The 23,598-nt window shown below is 37.8% G+C and overlaps 1 protein-coding gene across 7 annotated transcripts in view; it reads right to left on the bottom strand.

Annotated features, from left to right (window-relative positions):
• MBD5 (methyl-CpG binding domain protein 5) overlaps positions 1-23,598 on the bottom strand; it is a 66,156-nt gene that overhangs the window by 27,113 nt on the left and 15,445 nt on the right. For 5 of the 7 annotated variants that reach the window (XR_006415501.1, XR_006415502.1, XM_044438085.1 and 2 more), the window contains exons 2-5: positions 21,849-21,951; positions 19,019-19,199; positions 15,404-17,557; positions 1,771-2,808 (exon numbers count right to left, since the gene is read on the bottom strand). Coding sequence is in view for 5 of the 7 variants with exons in the window: in XM_044438085.1 (XP_044294020.1) it covers positions 1,771-2,808; positions 15,404-17,557; positions 19,019-19,199; positions 21,849-21,951 (3,476 nt within the window). In the remaining 2 variants the exon portion in view is untranslated. Of the gene's footprint in view, positions 1-1,770; positions 2,809-15,403; positions 17,558-19,018; positions 19,200-21,848; positions 21,952-22,642; positions 22,700-23,598 lie in introns of those variants that run through there. The other 2 variants (XM_044438086.1, XM_044438087.1) reach the window with 2 other exon arrangements.

Below are 23,598 nucleotides of genomic sequence, written 5' to 3'. Positions count from 1 at the left end.
CTGGGATTATACTTAAAGATGTAGATTTCTTTTGCTGTTACTGAATCTACTTAAACTCCATTTCTAACAAAGTATAACTCTGGATTATTCTTCCACTGTGATGGGGAACCTGTGTCCTCCAGAAACTGTTGGATTACAACTCTAATCTCCCCTGAATATTAGCTATCTTGGTTGGAGCTGATGGGAATTGCAGCCTGATTACATAGAAGAGCTACAGGTGCCCTCTACCCTGACATATAGTAAGATATAGCATAGTGTACCTACAATAGTACCTCATGCTATCTAGTTTCATCAAATTTACTCTATTACTTAATATGTTTAAACATGTTCAGTGATACATGAAATAAATACATTTCACAAAGAAACCTGATTTTCAAGTTACTAATAGCTTTCACACTATTTCTTAAAGAAGTAGCAACATATTTCAGTTTATCAAACACAAACTCTAAAACTTCCCTTGTGAACATTTTTTAAATCCTATTTTTAAATGTCTTTAAATTTTTTTATTAACACTGCAAAAAACCCCCCCTATAAAAGTCAACAATAACAGAAATTACTAAAAGCTGTAAACTTAGAGTGACTAGCTGATGCAGGCCAAGTTACTGGGGACCCAAACAGCCCCATATATGATTCTTCTGCAAGCGTGCCCAGGCTTGCCCAGTTTCTTGTCCTGACTACAACCCTTTATGCAGTATAGAAGGTTGCTACACAAAGGGAATGTATTATTGGTCCTTGTGGAATACTAGACGGCAGGCTTAGAGGAAACAGAAGCCATTTGGTTCTAATTTGGTAACAATATTGACAGTAAATTCAAATGTTATTGTCAGTTTAAGTAAGGCCTGTGTTTATAGGGGAAAAAAACTTATGTGTAATACTTTTAATCTGTGTTTTATTAACATAAATTCACTGAACTCAACACACACACACGCACACAATTCCTCCATGACAATTTATAGAGGAAAGACCAGAATTTGGCACAATCTCAGGCTTAGTTCACATAATTAAAAGCACTATTGTATAGCAATGTTCCAATGAAGGGTACGCTGCACAATGTTAAAATCCCTCTGTGAAAATCAAGGTACTGAAGTCACTGGATTAGGAAATCATCTGGATTGACAGTGTTATCCTATTTATACATATTCTGAACTAAGTCGCATTAAGTTTAATAATTTACTCCCAAGGAAGCAGGCACAGCATTGCAGCCTTGAACAAGTGAATTGGAACTCAGCTGTAAGTTGATGCTTTTCAAGTTATTTGGAAGCTGGTGATTTCTAAATTAACTAAATGAAAAACCAAATGTATCACCTTTAAGTTCTGCATGGCTGTACTCAGGCAGCTTTATATACAGCTTCACTGTAGCCTAGGGTTTGGGTACACTGGTATAATTTTTATCCAGACAAGCTTGGAAGCTTTTCATCTATTGCACAGCTACTCATACTAACCCTGTGATGCCTTGGATGTTTTAAATAAAACACACATGCACCTGTGCATTTATGAGATTTGGAAAAAATTAAAAGCCATTCCAATTGGTTGACTGAATTTAGATGGCATCAGACTTTCTAAATAAGGTTTTAGAAATACTATTTAGATTTTTTCCCCCTCACAATTGTGTTTGTAGGCTTTCACTCGAATGGTTAAAACAAGTTAACACAGCATAAACGTTTTAGAAAAAAGTGCAATGAAATTGAGTGTTTTATAAAGGTAGAAAATAGAAATCCCACACCCCACCATTTTTTTCCTTTTTAAAATCTGTGAAAATTGTTAACTTACCAAGAAGACCTGTCCCCAGTAGAGGGTTAAGTAGCTGTGGCACCACAGAGTTACTGTTGAGTTTAGCTGGACCAGATGTACTCCCAGCATTATTAGATATGCTCAGCAATGTTTCTGCCATTGACACCACTGCTGTCCCACCAAGGGTTGAGACAGACAGTGCTGCCACTGCTGATGATGTAGTGGCTGTGGTAGTGGTAGCAGTAGCCTGGGAGGAGGTTGCTATGGAAACCTCTGGATGATTAGTAGTGTTGCCAGATGCAGAGTTCAGAACGCCTCCCAACAGCTGGGGATTCAAGGTCATTAATCCTGAGGCCCCAGTGACAGCTGGGAGGAGCAGGGGGTTTGAAACAGTATCTGTGCCTGAAAAGCTTGGGAAAGGGTTTCCCAGGGGGTTGGTTAACAGGGTCTCAGCTCTGTTGGTGTCTGACTGACTGCTAAGCAATTGATCTGATGATGTGGCTGGCATCTGTGTTACTGAGGGCACAGGATTGTTTTGCTGTTGCTGTAACAGATCTGAGATGGACAGATTGAAAGGTGCTAGAGGGAACATGGCAGCTGTTTGGGCTTGATTCTGAAGAAGAGCTGCTAGCAGCTGAAAATGAACAGGTTGCAGCCCCTGTCCATCCATATCACCGGAGAGCAAAGCTAAAGCAGCATTTACATTTGGGTTGAGAAAACCTAAAGGATTGAGGTTGACCTCAGACTTGCCTTCTCCTGCTGAAGGCTGCAGTATATTTAATAGATTCTGGTTTAGGAGGTGCTGCTGATTCACTGGCAAAGAGATAGGTAGCGAACTAAAGAGGTTTGGATTCAAGGAGTGTGGAAGATTGTTGTTTGAAGCGCTGTTCTGTGGAAAATGCAGAGCATGTTCATGGCCAACGAAAGGAAAATCATTCCCAAGAGGGAGCTGGTTATGTAGTGGGTTTCCAGCTGCTGTTGTGACTATGACACCATCTTGAAGAACGGATATTGTCTTGGTGATGGCAGGTTGACTGGTGCCAGCTACAGCAGTGGATGACGGTGGTCCTGCTCTTCCTACAAATTAAAAAAAATGCACAGTGAAAGATAAATAGTATAATGAATAATGACAGTGAATATCAGTATATATGTAGCATTCAAAACAAGAGAGTTATTGCTATATCTGTATCTCCTGCTTTACCAGCAAAAGTCTAGTTGTCTCATAAATCACAGCATTAACCAAACATACATTATGCAAGATATTCAGAGTACTAGTAATTACCATAGAGCACACCAGTATGTCCACAGAAACAGAAATTTTACTTTTGTTCTTGCATGTGATTTTGTTGTATTTACTGTATCTTGTAGAATATTTACTGTATTTACTATATGTTATAGTGTATGATTTGATATTTATGTTACTGCTTTGAGAAGGCTTTTAAGTAGTATCAAACATGTTTTTAGTGTTGCAAATCCCATACAATCTTGTGAAGTCCCATCATCCCCAATAACTCTTCCCTGGGGACTGCCACCAACAATGATGTAATGGGTGGCTAAACTATTTGTTGTGATCCTGTCTATGAAATGGGCTTCCCAGTGGGATCTTGTTTAGCATCTTCACCACATACATTTAGATGCCAGATTATAACCTTCCTCTTGCAGCAGGCATTTAATCTCTAATCTGTTGCTTTAATTTTGCCACTGGCTCTTTAATATTTTTAATGCTTTCGTTGTTACATTTATTATACTGTTTAGGTTTTTTATTACTCTACACCTACTCTACTGTATCTGCCAGCTGAGCAGAATAAAAATGGGAAAAACAAAGTACATAAATTAAAATAGATGTATTCCATCTACTAAAAAAGTGACTTCATAACCAACCAGTGGTTGGGCAATCTGCTAGAAATTTTATTTCATTTAGTTGTGGACCACAGAAGGTAGAATCCTGATCTACCTTAAATTAGGGAGCTCATATGCAAGCCACCTATTTTCACTTTTACTTTTATAAAAAAGGAAAAGTGCAGTGAGTTATCTCAAAAACAATTGTGAATGCAGTTGCACTTATTCCAAATATTTAATATATTTATTTTTAGGTAAACACTAAGTACTTTACTGAACATGTGGTAGATTTAAATTCTGAAGCTAAAAGGGTATGGAAGTTAAGGGACAGAGCATTCCTCTCTCAAGACTGCCACCATGTGGCTTTTTCTATCTAGGACATAATGAAAAACACACATTGTAGAAGACAGAAAATGAATGGATGTAAAAAGCACAGCTCCTGAGGCTGTCAAAAGAAAGGAGTAGACAAGAGGCAACTACTACTACTCAATGGCAGAGCTTTATGAAAGTCTCTACAGAAAATACTGTTAACTATTTTGTCACAATTGCATCTCATTCTTCCTCCAGTAAACTCAAGGCAAGGTCAGTGGAACCATCACATAGCTTCACAACTACGGTGCAAGTCTAGTGAGACTGAAAAGTAAGCATTTGCCCAAGGTCATCCAGTAAGTTTCGCAGCTGAATGTAGATTTAAATGTGTGTTTACCATATTGAAACCCTTCACACTTATACAAATATTGCAGAATTATGTTGGACTATGTTCATAAAACTCTGCTGGCAGGCACAAACCCATCAGATAGGTCTGATTTATTTCCTTGAGTCAGAAATATTGTTTCAAAATACCTAGCTTTTGATATCTGATTAAACCCTGGGTTTTGAAAATAAATCTTTTTCTACTTCTTTTTGATTACTAGATAGCTTTATTTCAAGTAATGTAAATGGGATACAAATCGCATTGCCTATTGAGCCAGGGTATACAGATCCTGACATGGAAAGTTCTGAAGGGTGTTTCTTAGTATTAACATAACAGAAAAGGATGAAAATGCAGATGAAAATGTCCATATAAAAATCTGAAGGTTAATTTGATGTTAACAATGCATTAGATTATTCTCTAATAAGAACTGGCAAACTGTTGAATGAAGAAATTATCAATCATTATTTGTACTTCTCCACAATCACAACAAAATAAATTTGGAAATCAGAATTTGAAATACTGGCCCAACTCAGGTGTCTTCAAATCTGCATGAAAATACTAATGCAAACCTTTAATTAAGCCTAGTAAAGGATAGAAGAAATAAGTAAGGGAAGTACAGTGTGTTGGAGGGCTCAGCAAGTGACTTCCACTGGATTCAACCATACAACACAGATGTGTCATGTTTGCATGACACAACAGTGCTTGCTGGGAGGCACACTATGTAGATGCCAAAAAGCAACTTTGCAAAACTGATTTTAAAACTGATTTTAAACTGAGTAAAAAAGCAGGGTCACTAAAGTATCCTTCATAGCAAAGTCTACGTGTTTTGGGGTAGGCTGATGTTTTCATAGGCTGCCTTCACTTTTGCAAACTTAACACAGGACACAAAAGCTCTCCCCTCAAGGCTGTTTGGGAGCCACTCCTTCTATTCCCCTTTTTAGCAGACTCCTTTGGTTAGGGGTTATCACATCACTCAAGAATTGACAGCATCTTTGGAATTGCAAAAATTGTGGGGATTTCTTATGGATAGGAGCAAGCACTGATTTGCAGGTTGCCTGACCCTTCAGACTTCAAATCTCCATTTTTTTAAGTGGGACTTCGAAGGGATTAGACATTTCTATTCTTTCAGGAATGTACAGAGGTATATAGACACTATATACTTAAACATTTTTCCAAAAAAACCAGAATTTGTACACCTTTCCAAACCCCACTACAAAACTGTAGCTCTGAGTTCAACAGCTTTGGTAGTCAAGCTCTCAGCAGAGGAAATCCACGTTGGTTTTGAATGTTCCCCTGATACTAACATTGGAGAGAATCTCTCAGACCTCAAGGGGCACTAGGGACAACTGATCATGCTGCGAAATGGGAAAAACCTCTTTCTATAAATAGAAATCTTGAAACAAGGTGCTGGAGAAGAGCTTGTGAATACCTTGTACCAACAGAAAGATAAAGTGGGTCCTAGATCAAATCAAGCCAGAACTTTCCCTGAAACCAAAAGTGATGAAATTGAGACTGTCATGCCTTGAGCACATCATGAGAAGGGAAGACTCACTGGAGAACACAGTAATGTAAGACAAAGTCAGAATCAGCAGAAGAGAAAGACCAACTATGAGATGGATCAGTTCTGTACAGGAAATCATAGTCTGGGCTGTCAAGGACAGGGCATTTTGGAGGACATTCTTTCAAAGGGTCACCATAAGGTGGAGATGACTTGACAGCATGTAATAAAAACAATCAGTAGAGAGGTAGGTTTTGATATCCTAGCAGATTATGTTTGAAGGGGCATCTCAGTAGTTTTTGATACTAAGTTATGTAATCTTTCTTGGTCATGCCTACACCTTATCATGAGACTATGCTTTCCTGAAAGAAATAGTTGTTGAGCATGCTTAAATCTGTGTTTTCAATGTTCCCTTGGAACAGATCTAGTTTTCATAGTGATAAAAAACAATATTAGGTATTGCCAACCTGCAGTGATATTTTGGAAACTAGATGTTTTCATGGAGGGGAAAGTGGTATTTGTTGCATTTATGTTTTTTGCTACTTTGGCAGCATGGCATCAAAATGACATCAATGTGTGACTACTCACTAACAGCAAATCCTATTATTTCTACGATCAAAGTCAGTGCTACCAGTGAAAGGGGCTGGGCTGACCTATAGAGTTTTTCCTACCTAGTCCACCCTGATGAGTTGCTATCAGCTTGTTTTGCCTTTCTTCACTACAGAAAAAGGTGACATTAGAGCTCTGCCTTTTTTTTAAGTTTGAGCAAAAATGCCTCATGTCTTCTCTGTGGCCGAAAACAACTTCTCTTTGGGATATCGGGAGATAGAAGGAGAAGGGAAATGGACAACCCGTGAACTTAGGTAACAAATTATGGTTTGTTCCATTGTTTCCCAGACAAACCCTAAGCATGGTAATAAGATATAAGTTAACAAAAGTTTAAAAATCACAGGTTAGAGCCATGTTTGAAGAAGGTTACAAAGTTCCATCCTCTTCCTTCAATGCTAGTGGATTATTTTTCCCAGAGATACAGAAAATCAGCAAGTGAAAGATTCATCAGGGAAAAATAATATAGTTGAGGTGAAGTGTTTACAGAGCCTTAGTCTACTGTACGGATTAATGCAAATAATTGGAATAATTAAAACAACAATGAAATATTATTTCTGTCAAGGGTTTAGCGGGAATTCTTAAAAGAAAATAATACATAGAATGAATTTGGAAGAAAAACTCCATCCAAAAATCTTGGCCTTTCCTGCTTTCAGTGCTAAGGTATTTATAGGACAAGGTGCTTATTTTATATACAAATATTCTGTATGCATATGATAGGCATTAATTATGAACTTGATTGCCAAGTCTTCCTATACATAAAAAGAGTTGATATCTGAAAATATTTAATATATTCTAAAGAAAGTTTTGAAATTTTTAATGTGTTTAAATAAAATTAAAGCAAGATAAAAATAAGTAGCCTAGTTGCAATGAAATAAATATTTATGAGTTATTGCCAATTAAATAGCAGTCATATTTGTTTATATATGTCACAATAAATAAAAAATGCAAATGCTGATATAGGAATATAGGACTAGGTTCTTTGAAAAAGTTAATATTATCATATAAAAGTTATGTTTCATTTTAAAAGATATTCCATAAAGTTGAACTTCTCTTATGGTGTAGGATGTTAAGTAGTGCACAAAAGTACTTTCTAATGATCAGAATGCTACTATCAAGTCTTTTTTTTTATTAGTTTACTACTATTTCTCTTCCTATTACTTGAATTTACCAGTTGCTTCTCTTTTCAACAACAAAATTATTAAAACATACAAAATATAAATAAATTGCAGTTACAGTTAAAAAGAACCAACTCTCAAGTATACAGTAAGGGCAAAGGAATATTGGAACAGGACATAGATGTTTTCCCTGCCATGTTATTCTTCCATGCTTGAATTTACCACATGACAGTTTCTTGTGTATTGAGGAAAATTACCCCCCCCCAAAAAGCTGGGGGGGAGGGTGTTATGAAAAAAGCTTATGAAGCGCTTTGGCTGGATGGGATTCCAAGTGAGTGGTAGAAACAATTTTTGAGTCTGTGCACCCCAAGCTATATTACCTTTATATTTCTGAATTGCTTATTTTTGAATCCCTCTCTTCATTGCTCGATGATGCTTATGTCACTGCTATTTCCACACTTGGTAAAGATCACACCAGATGTACCAATTCTTGACCAATATCACTGTAATGATTTGAAGTGATATGAGGCCGTGTTCCTTTAAATGGGGAGGTAAAAGAAGGGAATGAGTATGACTGGTTTGTGCCTGAGAGTGTGCGGGTGAAGCTTGGAAGTGTGAGAGCAGAGAGAAAAAGAAAAGTAATCAGCCACAATCTGTCAGAAGTTAACAAAGTTGTGATCTACCAGCAGTTAACAGACAGAGTTGTGGTCGGTCAGCAAATCTGCAGAATCTGAAGAGGCAGCTTGCTCTTCAGAATCCTGGGTAGTGCTGTGCAAGCTATTTAGGATTCATACGGGCAAAGAGAAGGAAACAGAATATTTAGAGGACACATTCGTGACTAGGTAGAGTCAAAACCTTATATTGTCAAGTATTATAAGAGAGGTGTGTGAGAAAGAAGCTGACAGAGACCTGAGAGAGGAAGGGAAAGAGTGAACTGAGATTAAAAAAACAAGGGCTGGTCAAAGTACATTCATGAGAGAGAGGAAGGTTTGAGAGTGCTTAGAAAGGCAAGAGTGCAATACCTCTGTCAAAAGTTATTATACACTGTTTTATTTACTAATACTAATGAGTTACAGAACATACTGAAATCAATACACTTCTTGTACAAATAAAGTTGTATTTTGTTTATTGTTAGCTTGGCATCATAGGCTGTTTATATACCAGAATCTCATCCTCATGACCACACAGTCCAATGAAGGAGCCTTACAGCTTGGGAGATTAATTAATAAGATTAGAATTAAAATTTTTGGTGGCAGTGTTAGATATCAAGAAAATTAAAGGCAGACCACATCCAAACAAGGGGAATACTCACGACAATCAGTAATCAATGTTGACTTAAAATATTGGCACTGGTTTTAGCCTAGATGTTGCAACAACTTATCAAAACTTTCACTGGAGAAGGTCAGGAGTGTTGATAATCTTAGACTGGTGATAGATTTGATATGTTTTAAGTATGGATAGCCACTGTTTCTATGGATGCTGAAAAGGTTAGGTATTTCACAAAATTTACTGGAAGTGTGTGTGTGTGTGCTTAGTGTTTAGTAACTGATTTTCCAGTAAAATTCTTGAGATAGATTAAAATTCAGCACCATGAAATAGAATTGTAGCTAATGAATTTCTTTCTTTTACTGGGGAGAGATAGACAAGGATGGCCACTGTTTCCCTTAATATTTATTTATATTTGGAATGCCTGACATGTACCATAAGACAAAGTAGTAGCCTCTACTTGCCTCTTGGAACTGAAGTCAAGGTCAACATAAATACACATTATGGCAGCTAAACATCTGATGTTCTAACAATGGAAGGATAAATGGCAATCTCCAGTGACTCAATAGATTGAAAACCTATTGACCCTTACAACCTTTGAATGGTTAGCATTTAGACACTACCTATGGATAGATAAATTTAGCTTCCTTTTGCTGAAACTTATGATTAACTATTTCTGCTGACAATAGTATATTGCCTTATAAATATGTAATACATAGATGTATAAACTACATGTGTAATCATTGTAACTGATGTACATAACAATTGTATAATAGTATTTCTAATACTATTTGTAAAACGGGTAATACAGAAGCTTTTTTAACTCTGACGTAAACCTGCTATTACTACTAGTTTCTCAGGCATAGCATTCCTATCTTGACAGATTTGAAAAAAGTTAAGACAAATGTTCTCAATAAAGGATTTAGTGCCAGAAATGCTTTGAGAAGATGCTGTCACTGATTATAAATACATGGTAAAGCATCAGTATTCTTTTTTTTTTTTTACTTTTGTAAAATATATGTTTTGAGTCATTAATTGTTAAAATTTATTAATGTTTTCTCTTACATATATTTGCCACTTTACTTACATGTCATCCTTCAATGTCAGATAAAATGATACGATTCTTATTTTTAGAATTCACTATATACCATGAAGATTTATGCCCTCTCTACCTTTCTCCAACCAGAAATATTCAATAACTCAAATTTGCAAGACTCCTCACAATTGTCACACAAACAGATATCCTCAGATGGAAAGAAGCAATGTTCCAGCCTCCTTCCTTTTTACTGCATGTTTCATATACTCTTTCTATCAACATTTTATGGCTTAAGTATTCAGATTTGTTTTGAGTATTCAGATTTGACTTATTCAGATTTCAAAGTAGGAAGACGCTCAACATGGTTTTATTGATTCTTCCTCAAACTGAAATTTTACCATCAATATAACAGATAGAAAACTTTCTTTTAATTCTTTTGAAAGGTTATGGATGCAGCTCTACCACATTAATTCAAGAGTGACCATGGAGTAGTTCACAGTTTTTGGAATATACTATATAGGGATATGCTGGGGGAATACAAATATTTTAACACCTGAAGTATCATGATATATTGTTGGACAGTGTCCAATATGTCATAGGTATTAATGTAAATTACACTGCCCCATTTTGCCAACTGTGTTAGCACTCTGAGATCCCCTGGAAAACCTACTCATGCCAGCTAATTCTGTTAGCTTTATTTCATGCAATTGCACAATCTTATTTATTTATTTACTGAATTTGTTTGAGCACCACCCATTAGCATCATGCTCTCTTGGCAGCCCTTACAATAAAACTACCCATAAAATAACATTAGATAAAATAATAGTTAAAATATAATAAAATAAACAATATAAAATCACATATAAATGGTGTCCTGTAATTCTCTTCCTTTTTTAATGTGCTTGTGCATGCATGTGTGCATATACATAAATTGCTACATGTTAAAAAACTGAAGATCATCTCTAAATATTTATCAGCGTATGATCAGTATTGGATCAGTTAGTTTAATAAGCATTGGAAGAAATTACTCTGCTTAGAAATGTAAATTGAATATTATTTTTCCTTATCATGGCTTCAACATTTTGAGAAATTTTACATCTCTGGACTACCTTTAAAATTTAGAAATCATTTTGGAAAATAAAGATTGGGTAGCAAAATAGGAATATCTCATCTTAAACACTTTACTAATAATTATAGAATAAAACTTCTCAGAATCCAAAACTGTTCTTTTTTCCCAGAAAAACAATCCTTTGAAATAACAGGAAAACTTTTTAATTTTTGTTCTAGTTTTGACAGATACGACATATGTTTATACATATGTTTACAACCTAGGCAATCCCATCCTGATAGTAATTGAATGCTGAAATATTATTACACATACTATTTCTCTAACTTGGTTTTTTAACAGTTTTATAGATGCCAACCCCAACCCCCCAAGCAGGCATGCAACAGGCCAAACACAAACAAAATGTCTGCATAATATATTAGTAAATGCTTTCTTTCCCAGGTCTGAGCTATTTTCTCTTTCAACTACTAATCTTGAAACCAATAACAGATATATCTGCATCTTTCCAAAGATTATTTCGGAGACACTTGTCAGAATCATCTTTCTCAAAAATCCAATTATGAAATCAAAAGTAGCATGTAAAGTGTACAACAACAAAAATGTCTGTTTACTTATAGATAAGACACAGAATGCAACTAGCTGCTGTCTTCAAAAAGAGAAAATGCATAATTTTTCATAATTAGTTTTTATAATCTACTGATTCCCAGGCCCTTGTTTGGCCACCAGTGAATACATAAGTTTACAAATTTTTGAAACCATAGAAGAAAAAACCTTGAATTTTCTCTTCTGATTTTTGTTTGAAAAAGGGTGAAATTGAAATATTCCTATCAAACTGAGATTTCATTGACACCAAACAAAAGCGATCTGGGGACCATAGAAGAATTCCATTTCCCAAATCAGAGGTTAGAAGCAAAGCTCCAACCTCAGAGCTGAGAATCCATACTCTAATCTCCCTTCCTTGATTGCAGTAGTATGGAATGGAATGGCCCAGCTGACTCTCTGAGAAATCAGCACTAGAGAAGGGATAAAGGAAGTATTCTGGTATGTGGGTGCTGGGAGATTGGGACCTCTGGAACCCTGATGGTGTTCCAACCTCCCTTCTTCCACCTGTGAAGCACCTCAGATCAACTTCCAAAAACTACCATCTAGCTAAAATGTAGAAACAAACGTGTTGGGACCACTCTGTCACTCATCCCAACAATATGAAATTCATTGGTATGAACAAGCTCCATTGGCACATGAGTATATACCTTAGCATATATACACATTTCAGTCTCCAGTAAAGGACTAATCCCACTAATTTAAAAAGCAGAGTGTTTAACTTAGTACAGTAAACAGTTTTGTGTTTAAGAGCATTCACTAATTCTACATATACCCAGCATTTCAAATTAAGCTGCTGCATCTTAAAGATAGTGACGTAAATTTTCTGACAGCTGGCAAGCAGAAAACAACCAGTGTGAACCTGAAACAAAATAATACAGTATATCCCCAGGGTTCAGCCCTGTAGTACAATTGATGGAATGGATAAGAAATTTCAGTAGCAGGGGAAACAAATAAAGAGCAAATATCAGAGGATCTCACAATGAAAGGGGGTTCTGTTGGCCATCCCATTTGACAAGCAAGGACCACTTGTAATTTAGTTTCCCTTGACTGCTCATCATGTCACATCATGGGACAATGAGCTTCCCATTTCAGACCTGTGCAAGTGCACACCTCTGCACTTGCTGAAATCCATTTTTTTAAAAAATTACAAAATATTTATCCACAATTCAGGCACCCCCCCCAAAAAAGCAGGCAAACCAGTGTCAACCCCTCCAACATACCACATGGAGAGTCTGGAATGGCTAACTTATTTTCTGTCAGTGTCAGGTGAACATCTTTTCATTCTCCCAATATTTTAATTGTTAACCTGTTTTAACTGGTGGTTTTATATTTAACATCACTGTGCAACCTCTACTCTCATTTTTATTTCTATTCTTTTTTATTAATCTGTTGTGAACTGTCCTGAGATGTCTGTGAAGGGATGGTATAGAGAAGTTTTAAATAAATAAATAAGTAAATAATCGTGGCTATTGGGACAGGTGCTCTCCAAAAAAACAAAAACAAAAAAACAAAGAGTGAAAGGAAGCAAGGGAATCCTCACAAGGTGAGGATTTTCAACAATTCTATATTATCTTCATAACCTTCTAGTTATTTAGTAGTACTAAAATCTGGCTTCCTATTCTGTAGAAAAGATCTGTTAAATCCCCCCTTTTAGCTCTTTACACTTGATTGTTTGCTATTAGCTTGCAATGTACTTACATGCAAAGAAGACTTCCATGCACAGTAGATCTTTACAAGGGTATTGTTATTATATTAACATTACGTTAATGGGGCTTAGATTTGGAAAACTAACAAATTTAAAGATAGATTTAAATTAGGTTCTTTGGGAATGTTTTCTTTGTTGTTTCACTTTAAAAGAAGAAAAAAATTAATTTGGGATGGGAAGCAGAAAAGATGTTGCAAATCAGTAACACCACATTTTATTTTGAAAGAATGTAATAGGCTTCCTTCTGAATTACACAGCATATCACTTACCTTTACTTTCTTTCTCAATTCAATTTATATTCACAATACAAAAACTGTTGCTGGATAACAAGTCATTACACAATCTGAAAGTCATTTAAGGTTTATAAAATTTGATTTTAGGTTCCTACTTGAACTTTATTATTTAAGAATAATTCATTATGCCATTGGATCATTTTATTCAGTCTTCATTATTTTTACTCAAGTTCCAGTAGGTATATAAAGAGACGATGGGTTTATGCATCTGTCCCTGTTGTAAGAGCTCTGCACGAATGATGTGAGTCTATATAGGAGATGTAGTAGGGTATAGGGAGGTGCTTTGTACACTGCTTTCTTGAGAGAACTCTAGCAAAGGCAGGCTAAAAGAGGAATATTATTAGATATTAGAGCAACACACACAAATTCTTTCTCTTGGATAGCGGAATACAGCACTTCCAGATAACAATGCCATTGTAAGCTGACTGCATTTAAAACATTTTGAGGCTAACAATGATGCAATAATGACATGTACTGTTGGGAGTAAGCATGATGGCAGGCTGAGGCAAGTGTTCCAGCCAGACATGTGCCACACCAATTTTGCTGATTTAAATTCTGATCCAGAAGAGGAATGTTTAAAAGGGATTAAAGAGCAGGACATTGCTCAAGGCCGTAGGCTATAGCAGGGAATAAAGATGCCAGAGATTAACTCAAGGGCAGACTAGGGGCAGAGGCAGAGACTGGCCCTGGCAATGGTATGGAGACACAGGAAGTATGAGGGGCTATTTAGGCTGGGGGATCTTCAAACGGAGATCAGTCACTCCCCACTGATATAGCCCCCATGGCTAGGCAGCAGCAGCGGCGGCAGCAGCAGTGAGAAGCACAATTGCTTGAGAAGAGCGTGGAGAAAAGGTGTGCTCACTTTTGCAGTGCCCCTTCCCAAAGGTTGGGTCACAAGCATGTTCATAAGGAATGTTTTGGAAAATAGTCACAAGGTTGGGTTCAACAAACTGCTCTCTGCATGCGCAAAAACTTGACTGGGTGATTTATATGTAGAAACAATAAAGTGAGTTTTGCTGAGAATGGCTTGAGGCAGGTGACTGTTGCAGGGAGGAAACACATCTTGCGACATGTACCTCTACGAGCTAGCAAAAGTTGAAGGCAGATGAAGAAAATGAAAATGAAATAAAAGTCAGGTTGGCTCCATAAAGGAAGCCACAGTCTTGAATTTAGAACAGCTAAGCAGGGATGTCATGGTCAGGGCATTTTAGAGAGCTTTCATTCATAGGGTCACCATAAGCTGGAGATGACTTAATGGCACATAACAACAACCTCTGCAAAACTGTTTTCTGAATGCTCCTTATGAACACTTTGTAGAAATGGAACCTGTGGAAAGCTAAGGAGAAGGAAAATAATATACTGTGTTTGGAGAACCTGCAACCTGCCTAGGAAAACCCCTCAAAATTTTTTAGAGAAAATGTCACCACTTTAGAAAGCAATTAGTAGCCACTGCCACCCTGTTTCTGTGTAATAATGCTTTACATGGAAACAAGGGTCAAGAATTAATAGGAGTATACAGAGGTGAGCAACAATCAAAATTCACTTATCATTTATGCACCTGCATTCCTTGATGGCTATATTCATATCAATTAATACACATTTTGCTAATATGACTGCCATTTGTTAGCCCTTGATCTTGAGCATATTTGGAACTTTTTTGTACCACAACTGAATAATGCATGACTATCAGAGAAAAACAGTATCTATCAGTGTTCTGGCAGACTTTTAGAAGGAAATATAAATCTATAAACAAGCTCTACTTGCACTGAGAAAATAACATGTTTTGATTGTTGTAATTAAATTACACCTTTGGTGATGTATCAAATTGCCAAGAACTTGAGAGTATAAATTTTTATGTCACTCTATTGCAGACAACCAATGCAATATGTTTGTATTCATTTAAAAATACAATGAATGCCACAATTTAAAATTTCAGAAGGAAACATACCTGTTTCAGAACTTGTTTGACTGCAACTGTTTACAATGTTGTTTGGTATCACTGATGTAGATGGTGCTTGGATTCGTGGCTGAGGTGGGTTCAGATGTAATGAATTTCCTAAAGCCAATCCAGGCTGACTGAGCACCCCACAACTTCCACTTGTTTGCATCTGATTTATTAAGCCTGCAAGATGGTTGTTAGGGCCAGGGCTAGTGCCATGGCCAAAGTTAGTGTTTGAATTCTGGCAGTGCATACTTTCCCCTCTTACAGGTAAATCCTGTGCCAGTGAATTCTGAAGAGTGCTAGAGTTCATATTAGAGTCTGTAAAATGCAGCTGGTTAGCAGAGCAAGGCAAAATAGAATTTGAGCTCCCACAACCAGTAGTACTATTGCTACTCATATGAGAACCTTGATAGCTCATGGATTGAAGTAACTGGGACATAGATGTAATGGGAAATGAACCTTGATTCTGCTTTCTTATCAAGTCTGGCCCAGATTTAGAAACTCCAGAACTATCCATTTGAGACTGCCTAAGCAAACTCAACACTGTAGTGGTTGGTGGTTTTCTTTTCCTCAAGGGATCCTTTTGTTGAGACATCAGTTTATCTCGTAGTGCTGCTCGACCACTTTGCCCTTCACCTGATGGTAGAAGCATGTTGGCAGTAGGAGGAAACATGGTGTTTAAAGTGCTGTGTCCATCATTGCTGCCACCACTGGCAACAGTTCCAGAATTGCTACTGCTGTTACTATTGTTACCAGCAAGTTTATTTTGATTTGCTAGCTGTGCTTTGGCTGCTGCTGAGAGTAAACTACTAGCTGGAAAGGAGGCAGCATTGTGCTGGTTCAAGATCTGATTTAAAGGCATTCCCAGCAATCCAGGCTGACTTTTCACTGGCCCACTTCCAGGAGATGCAGATGGAAAAACTGCATTGCTTGGAGGATTTAATACATTACTCATTCCAGCAATCAGTGGATTGGGGATGTCCTTGTATTGATGGAGTCCATCAGTCTTTGTAGAAGGACTTGATGGCATGGATGGTCTAGGAGACCCTATTGATGATCTCGGTGATCGAGGGGGGACTTTAATATTAGTACAAGATGACTGTGGTCCTACTGGAGGCATCATGAAATTTCCATGGTCAGATGATGTGGAAGATGAACGTGATCTTTGGGGCGAAGCCTCAATCCTTCCAATTCCAGATCCCATCATATGAACTGGTGATGTTACTGGTGAGGGTGAGAGAGAGGTTGAAGTAGAGTGCTGAACTCTTTGAACATGACTCCCATGGTTTGTGTGACCAGGTTTTACAGTCGGCAAAGGAAGATTACTTGGTAAAGGAACAACAGCTGGAGGCATGCTTACATTCATCACAGGTACCTGAGAGTGGACATTTGAATGATAAGTACTTGGATTAATGATAACAGGATTCTGATTCACTGGTTTGCTAGGAATGGGGTCAAGAATGCCAAGTGGATCCTTCTCTGATGTTAATGGCTTTTTCTGAAGAGCACAAGAAGGTGGCGGCGGCAGCGGTGGTGGTGGTGGAGGAGGAGGACCTTGAGGTGGTTTGTGGTGAAACATTGCTCGTGGCATTTCCATACTAGTTGAAAAATTACACATGGGTTTTTTCATTATTGGACTTTTTGTGGCCAAGGTTGGGGAAAGAGGTATATTAGTCCTTCCAGCCAGTGCACAAGATGACTGCACTGGAGAACCATGTAGCATTACTGAAGGTGGGGACAGAGGAGTTCTATTCATGTGAACAGGACTAGAGTTGGGTGCTCCATGAAAACCAGAATTATTCCTTGTGAAAATATCTGGACTTCCAAGTGGGTCTGTCCTAGGTGAAATTGAGCCATCTCCATATATTTGTGATCCTGATGAAGCTGGACTAGGCATTCCTCCATGGCTGCCACGGTATGGAGACTTCTGTCCATGTTCATTACTACCCAATCTCTGCCTAGGATAGACAGAATGAAGTTCTTGTTGCTGGTTTGCACTCATCTCTTGAACATACAGCCTACCCATGGCATTTGAGCCCCCCATCATCAACTTGAAAGGAGTTTTACATTCTGGCATCACAGAATTGGTGATTCCTTCATGTGATTTATTCCTCATTGATCTTGGAGTTGCTGCTCGTGATGGTACCATTTGAGTTGCACCTGATTTGGAGTATATGAGAGTTACTATCTTGAAACAAAATTAAATATATTAGAACAAAATTAAACTCTTTCCTCTGGACAAAACTGCACCGAGGTCCATCTGGCTCTGGTGATGCTCAGCTGGCAGTTTAGTCTGAGGCAGCTTATTGCTTAGGTGCAATCTGAATTGTTCATAGTCTAACTCCCAGGTTTATTCCCTAATGGATTGCCTGCAAGCCTGCCAGCCACCAGCACTAACACATCCTCGCTTGCATATACTATACATTCTTAATCATTAAAGTTCACAAGTATACCATCTCCTTTTGTTAAGGATGCTGGGTTTTGCGTTCAATGACAATTTACTTGTGTGGGGAATTTATTCAAATCCAAACATGACCTATCTGAATTTAACTTCAGAAATACAAATACAAAGAAAAATTAGGATTTGCAAAAATAATGAATCCCACAGCTATTGCAACAAGTCCCCAAATATCAAAATACTATTGAGTGGCCCAAAAGCTACAAGCAACTGTTCAAGGACATTACAATTGTGATATGACTCCCTAAAGCTATATTCTCCATTATCACCAATTTTGCTACTCCTTGTAGCCTCTACTCTCTCATTCAAAGATCCTTATGCAAATTGCAGTGAGAAAGTAGCAATCTGTATCAGGATCTCTAATTGTGTGTATGTGCAGCTCCCAAAACCTAACCCAGCATCACATCCACCCTTGGTTTAAAGGTACCAAATCCTGTAATTTTCAGCCTAGTGGGATACAGCTTTCTAGCTCCCAGTCATTTTTGACATAAACCATTGATCCAGGCCAATGTGGACAGATGAAGGGAGAAAGGCTATAGGCCCACCTAGTTACTACAGGATCTAGGAGGCTGTATTGTTCTCTCAAGCTATAGTGTCCATGCACACTTGGGGGTGCACGAGGTTAAAATGGATACTCCAAGGTATCCCGCATGGAGGATCCAGTGCAAGAATCAGCACAGAAGTGTTTTCCTGGTGGCTGCAGAGACCCTAAGAGATACTGCATGGTGACAATAGGCCTTGTGTATGCACTCAGAATTGCAGCATGTTACTAACAGATTGAGGTTCCACACTGGTTTCTATATAACCTGCCCCCCCCCCCGACCCTTATAAAGAAAGTTCTCCTATCCTAAGGAAGACCTCTGATCTACTAACCACTACTAATGAACTACAGTATACCTCTTAACTACCTGGGCTACAACTGACCGGAGGAGTAAATCAGGATGTTTCTGCAAGAAGTAGTAGGTAAGGCACACATCACTGTCAAAAACAACCCTTAAAGATTGATTGACTGTTGTATCTTTGTATTTTTACATGCAATCCACATTTGGAAATAATATCAACAAATACCTTCATAAAATAATTAACATTACACATTTCTTACATCTGCAGACATGCATGTTAATACTGACTCTCTCCTGCCCTTTATGAAAACCACAACTTACTTGTTCCACCACTAGGACTAGTCAGAACCAGTGAGGGATGTGGCACTTCCATGCTTTTATGAAGTGTAGCCACAGCAATAATTTTCCGTTTATGAATGCATAGCTTGGTGACATCTTCATCTGCTTTAACATCTTCAGCTGTTCTCTGCGTCACAGCAACTCCAGGATCAAAATTAAATACCTTAAAAATCATAATGCCAGAATCATGTTATAAATACAGTTTTTTGGTTTATAGTATAAACATTTTTGTGGAAACATTAGATGTATGCTTCCCTTATTTTCTTAAAAAGAAATGCATGGGTTCCGCACCACATGGTCTGTGTGTCATGTAAGTAAAGACATTGAAATATTAAGGACAAATTAGTCAAATTCCCTTTGACTTCAGTGGATTTACTCTTAAGTGTGACTAAATCCTTATATAATTAGTATGCCAAAACAAATAACATTTCATAAAATATACTGGGGATTCTTTTTTTAAAAAATTCTGAGCTGTTCTTCTTCTAGATAATGAACACAAGGCTGACGGCTGGTTCAAACCTTTTCTGTGGTTCCCTGACTTTCTTGCCTTACTAAACTTTTGGGTCCATTTCTGCCTTAACTCATCATCAACCATACCTTTATCCTGTTTTGGTAAATTCAGTTTCTGAGGGAATTCATTCTAAGTTACTGCTAGCTGAAAGAGGCTATATGGGAAAGAGCAGCACAACCTAGGAAAAGTAAAAAATAGAAAGCAGGATCCCTGAAGACTATTTTAGAACTTTGGAGCCAAGAACAAAGCTAGCGGGATACATCATGATGGTACTGATGCTTTAGAATGGAGTGCTGTTCAAGATTTCACCCAGCTAGCCATGTTTTTTTTCAGGATACTCCACTCCATTTCCTCTCTCAAGTTTTCTGTTTTTTTCCTCTTTATTAGTCAACCAAAAGCCTGTGTCCACTGAACATGCTCAGTTTATCCACTTCAAATTTTCCCTAAAGATCTTTTGTGATTCTGCAAACCCTGAAGCTCTCCTCAAAAATGCTGAGATGCCCTTCTTGTACACTGATGATCAGTGCTATTTGCATAGGGATCCCCACTCAGAGAATGGGTTCACTATTAGCATTCAGGATTTGTAAACGTTGATTAACACCTCTCACTGGTGAGAGAAGGAGACTTGCATTTTTTCCTCCGTTCACAAAGATGACAATGAGGCGATCATCATAGTAAGAAACCAGATAACTAGCCAGTATATTCATTTTCACCTCATTTAAAGAAAACATTTTAGTATTTAATTTTATACCAATTTTATCTTTGATTTATTTCTCCTCTCTCTTAAGTAAAAATGTTTTAGAGGTCCTACTTAAGAACGTATTGTGTTTTCATACTCATTAGGACAATAATTTCTCCTTCAAATTCCACTACAGAACGTGGAAAGAAGCTGAATCCTAAAATCAAAGAAGCAATAAAACAAAGATATTTGCATCAATTTACCAAGCTAATTTCATGGCCTATTTAAAAACAGTTTTCTTCTCATTCTCTCTCTCCGCCTCCCCATATATAGATAGATAGATAGATAGAATCAACTGAGTGAGAGATTTAGGATGCAATCTATTCAGGAGGCCCATAAACCCCCGAACACAAAAGGATTATGGGCATCCTGATTATTGTAACATGCTCTATGTGGGAATGCCTTTGAAAAAGGTCTGGATACTTCAACTGGTACAAAATAGAGCTGCCAGGTTGCTGACGGGGACCGGTCATTATTCTCATATAACACCAGTCCTCTATCAGCTCCACTGGCTTCCAGTTGAAGTCCGGGCCCAATTCAAGGTGCTGGTATTAACCTATAAAGCCCTAAATGGCTTGGGACCAGGATACCTGAATGAGTGCCTCTTCCCTTACATGCCCCTTAAGATCTGTGGGAGAGGCCCTGCTCTGGGAACCCTCCTTGAAGGAGGTAAAGAGGATTTTTACTCAGAGTAGGGTCTTCTCTGGCCAGATTGTAGAATGCGCTTCCCAAAGAGGTTCGCCTGGCACCAAGTTTATACTCTTCGGCACCAGGTGCAAACCTTTTTATTCAATCATCATTTTAAGAATTAGGGTTTTTAGAAATCAAGTTAACAGTTGCTTTTTTGTAATGTGATTTATTTTAATTCTGATTATATTCATTATGATTGATTGTATTTTTATGGTTATTTATTATTGTATACTGTATGATTGATTGTTTTTATTGTTGTTGTTCATTTTAAACTTGTACACCGTCCTGAGATGTTGCCGTAAAGGACAGGATACAGTTGTTTTATTAAATTTTAAAAATCCTCTATGCAAGGTGGGAGGAGAAGAGGTGACTGCTGTCTCTGTGTTCCTCCCACACTACAACTCAGCTGTATGGTCAGTATCAGCTGTTTAGCCGTCCACACCTTGGAGAAGAAAGAAAGGAAGCTGGAGAGCCTACAGGATACATGGTATCCTGGCAGATCTAATCTCCTATGCCCCACACTCCAAAGAACACCCTCTTCACCCCCATCTTCAAGGTCAGTCTGATGGCCTTGGAGAAGTAGCCAGTGCATTTTTTCCTGTACTGTCTGCACAGGTAGTTGAGGGGGACCTGGATGCAGATCCTCAGCTCTAAGATCAGAGCTGTTTTTTTTTATCTTGGATCTGATAATCCAAAGCTTCCCTCTAGATGCCGTCTAGGGGCTGCAAAACTGTTCTTCCTGCTCTGAAACACTCTAATTCAACCAAACTAAACCTGGATTATGAAGCTCCTCATCCACAGCTAGCAGAGCTATTGGCTGAGTTCAACACATCTTAGTTTTGCATTCAGCATATTCAAATATCTGATGTTACCTTAGGAAGGATGAGAGGACATTCTAAACCACACTTGCATGTTCCATCAGTCAGCAGGTATGTTTTAACCTGCTCCAAACAGGACAATAAAGAACCACTAGGACTGAAAGAATAAAAAAATGTAACAAATGTATATTAATCAATATTGTTAGAAAATACTTCTTATATACAACATTTCCTTCCCTATCCTGTAGCACTGTCAACATAAAAGCTAGGGTGAATGTAATTTCTGTTTACAAAAAGTTTCTTGCTTATTTTTCCAAGACTACTTTTACAACATGAAATCAAAGCATGTCATTTCAATGATGTTCCATTGTTCTTTTGGACAGTGCAAGCTTGCCTATTAACATATAATGCAATGATAACATATAAAGCACAGGACTGTAGAATTACTGCAGCCCTTACAAAATGAAGTGTATGTTTCATACTTCTATGGGGCTACAATACCAAAAAGCTCCAATTTCAGTAAGAGAAATGAATACTTCTATCTTCTAAAATATATATATTTCGATGAGAAAACTTTAAACATGCATATTAGAGAGCTTTTAACCAGACAGTATGACCCAAGTCCTACAATGCAGCAAGCAAATTTTCATAGGTATAGTCTGACTAAACATCCCCCGCCCCCGAAAGCAACAGAAAGGCCCAAAGTAGCAAATTCAGTTTAGAAATCTAATGTCCCAACTGGTATATGAAATGGACCACAGTATTATAGGTGGTTTTATAACACAATGTTTAGTGTTTGTAGGGACTACGCCTGCTTTCCCCCAAATACAGTACTCCAAGGTTGTTACCTCAGAATCTGAATCAGAACTGGAAGAGGTGAGGTGGGAATCCATAGCTGAAATGCCAATGCCAGCAGACCCAGGAATAAGTCAAGAGGCTGGTGAGAACCAGACCACGTAGGTTCAGTGAGATATTCTGTCGAACAGGTGCAGTTAGATGGGGATGGATGTAATACAATCAGTCCCATAGTCCAGTGTCAAATTAAAATAATAGACCGACTGAGTAGTATTCAATGTTCTTGCTGTCTGCCTCATAAACAGCAGGGACCACCCTGAGAGTAGAGTTGACTCCTTTTGGTGGAATTTGGGGTGAGAAGAATTCAGTTTGGAGCCAGCTTCTTAATGTTAGGCTGTCTTTCCCCTATAACTGGCATTCTAACTTCAGTGATGTCTTTAATGACTTCTGCAATTCCCATTTTGTACTATAAGCCAACCTAGCTGGACAGCTTTAATAATAAAGTTTGTATTTAGAAGCCTTTTGTCCTGATCTGCTTGGAATGAGAGGGGTGGGAAAGACTATCTCCAACAGCAATTTGCTTATTATAAGCCCCTATAAGTTGTTTCAGTCAAAAAGTTGGTTAAATAGCCATGGCTGATGCCATTCCATGTTCTTACATAAATAGCAGCTGCTGGTTAAAGCAAGCTTGAGGTGAACACTAAATTTTGGGGACAAATTATACTTGATCTATTTAGTTGCTCTAAATATTGACAGTTTGGGGGTGGGGCCTCTAATCTCCCAAATAAATATTTGTACCTAGAAGACAAGTGCAGATTTTAGAACAACAGAACCTGCTTTTTATATTGTAAAGGTGGATCACTGTAGATGCCATTTTTAAATAAGGATTCTTCAGAGGATCTGTGCTTTTTAGGGCTGACTGAATGTTTTTACTTTCTCCCATTTGGCACTGTCCCTCCCAATTACACTGTTACCTTGGCTTTAAATGAAAACTACACTTGTAACTAAT

The sequence above is a fragment of the Varanus komodoensis genome, unplaced genomic scaffold (assembly GCF_004798865.1).
Source record: "Varanus komodoensis strain SLA01 unplaced genomic scaffold, ASM479886v1 scaffold32, whole genome shotgun sequence".
Classification (NCBI taxonomy): Eukaryota; Metazoa; Chordata; class Lepidosauria; order Squamata; family Varanidae; genus Varanus; species Varanus komodoensis.
This window is presented reverse-complemented; position numbering and strand designations above follow the sequence as displayed.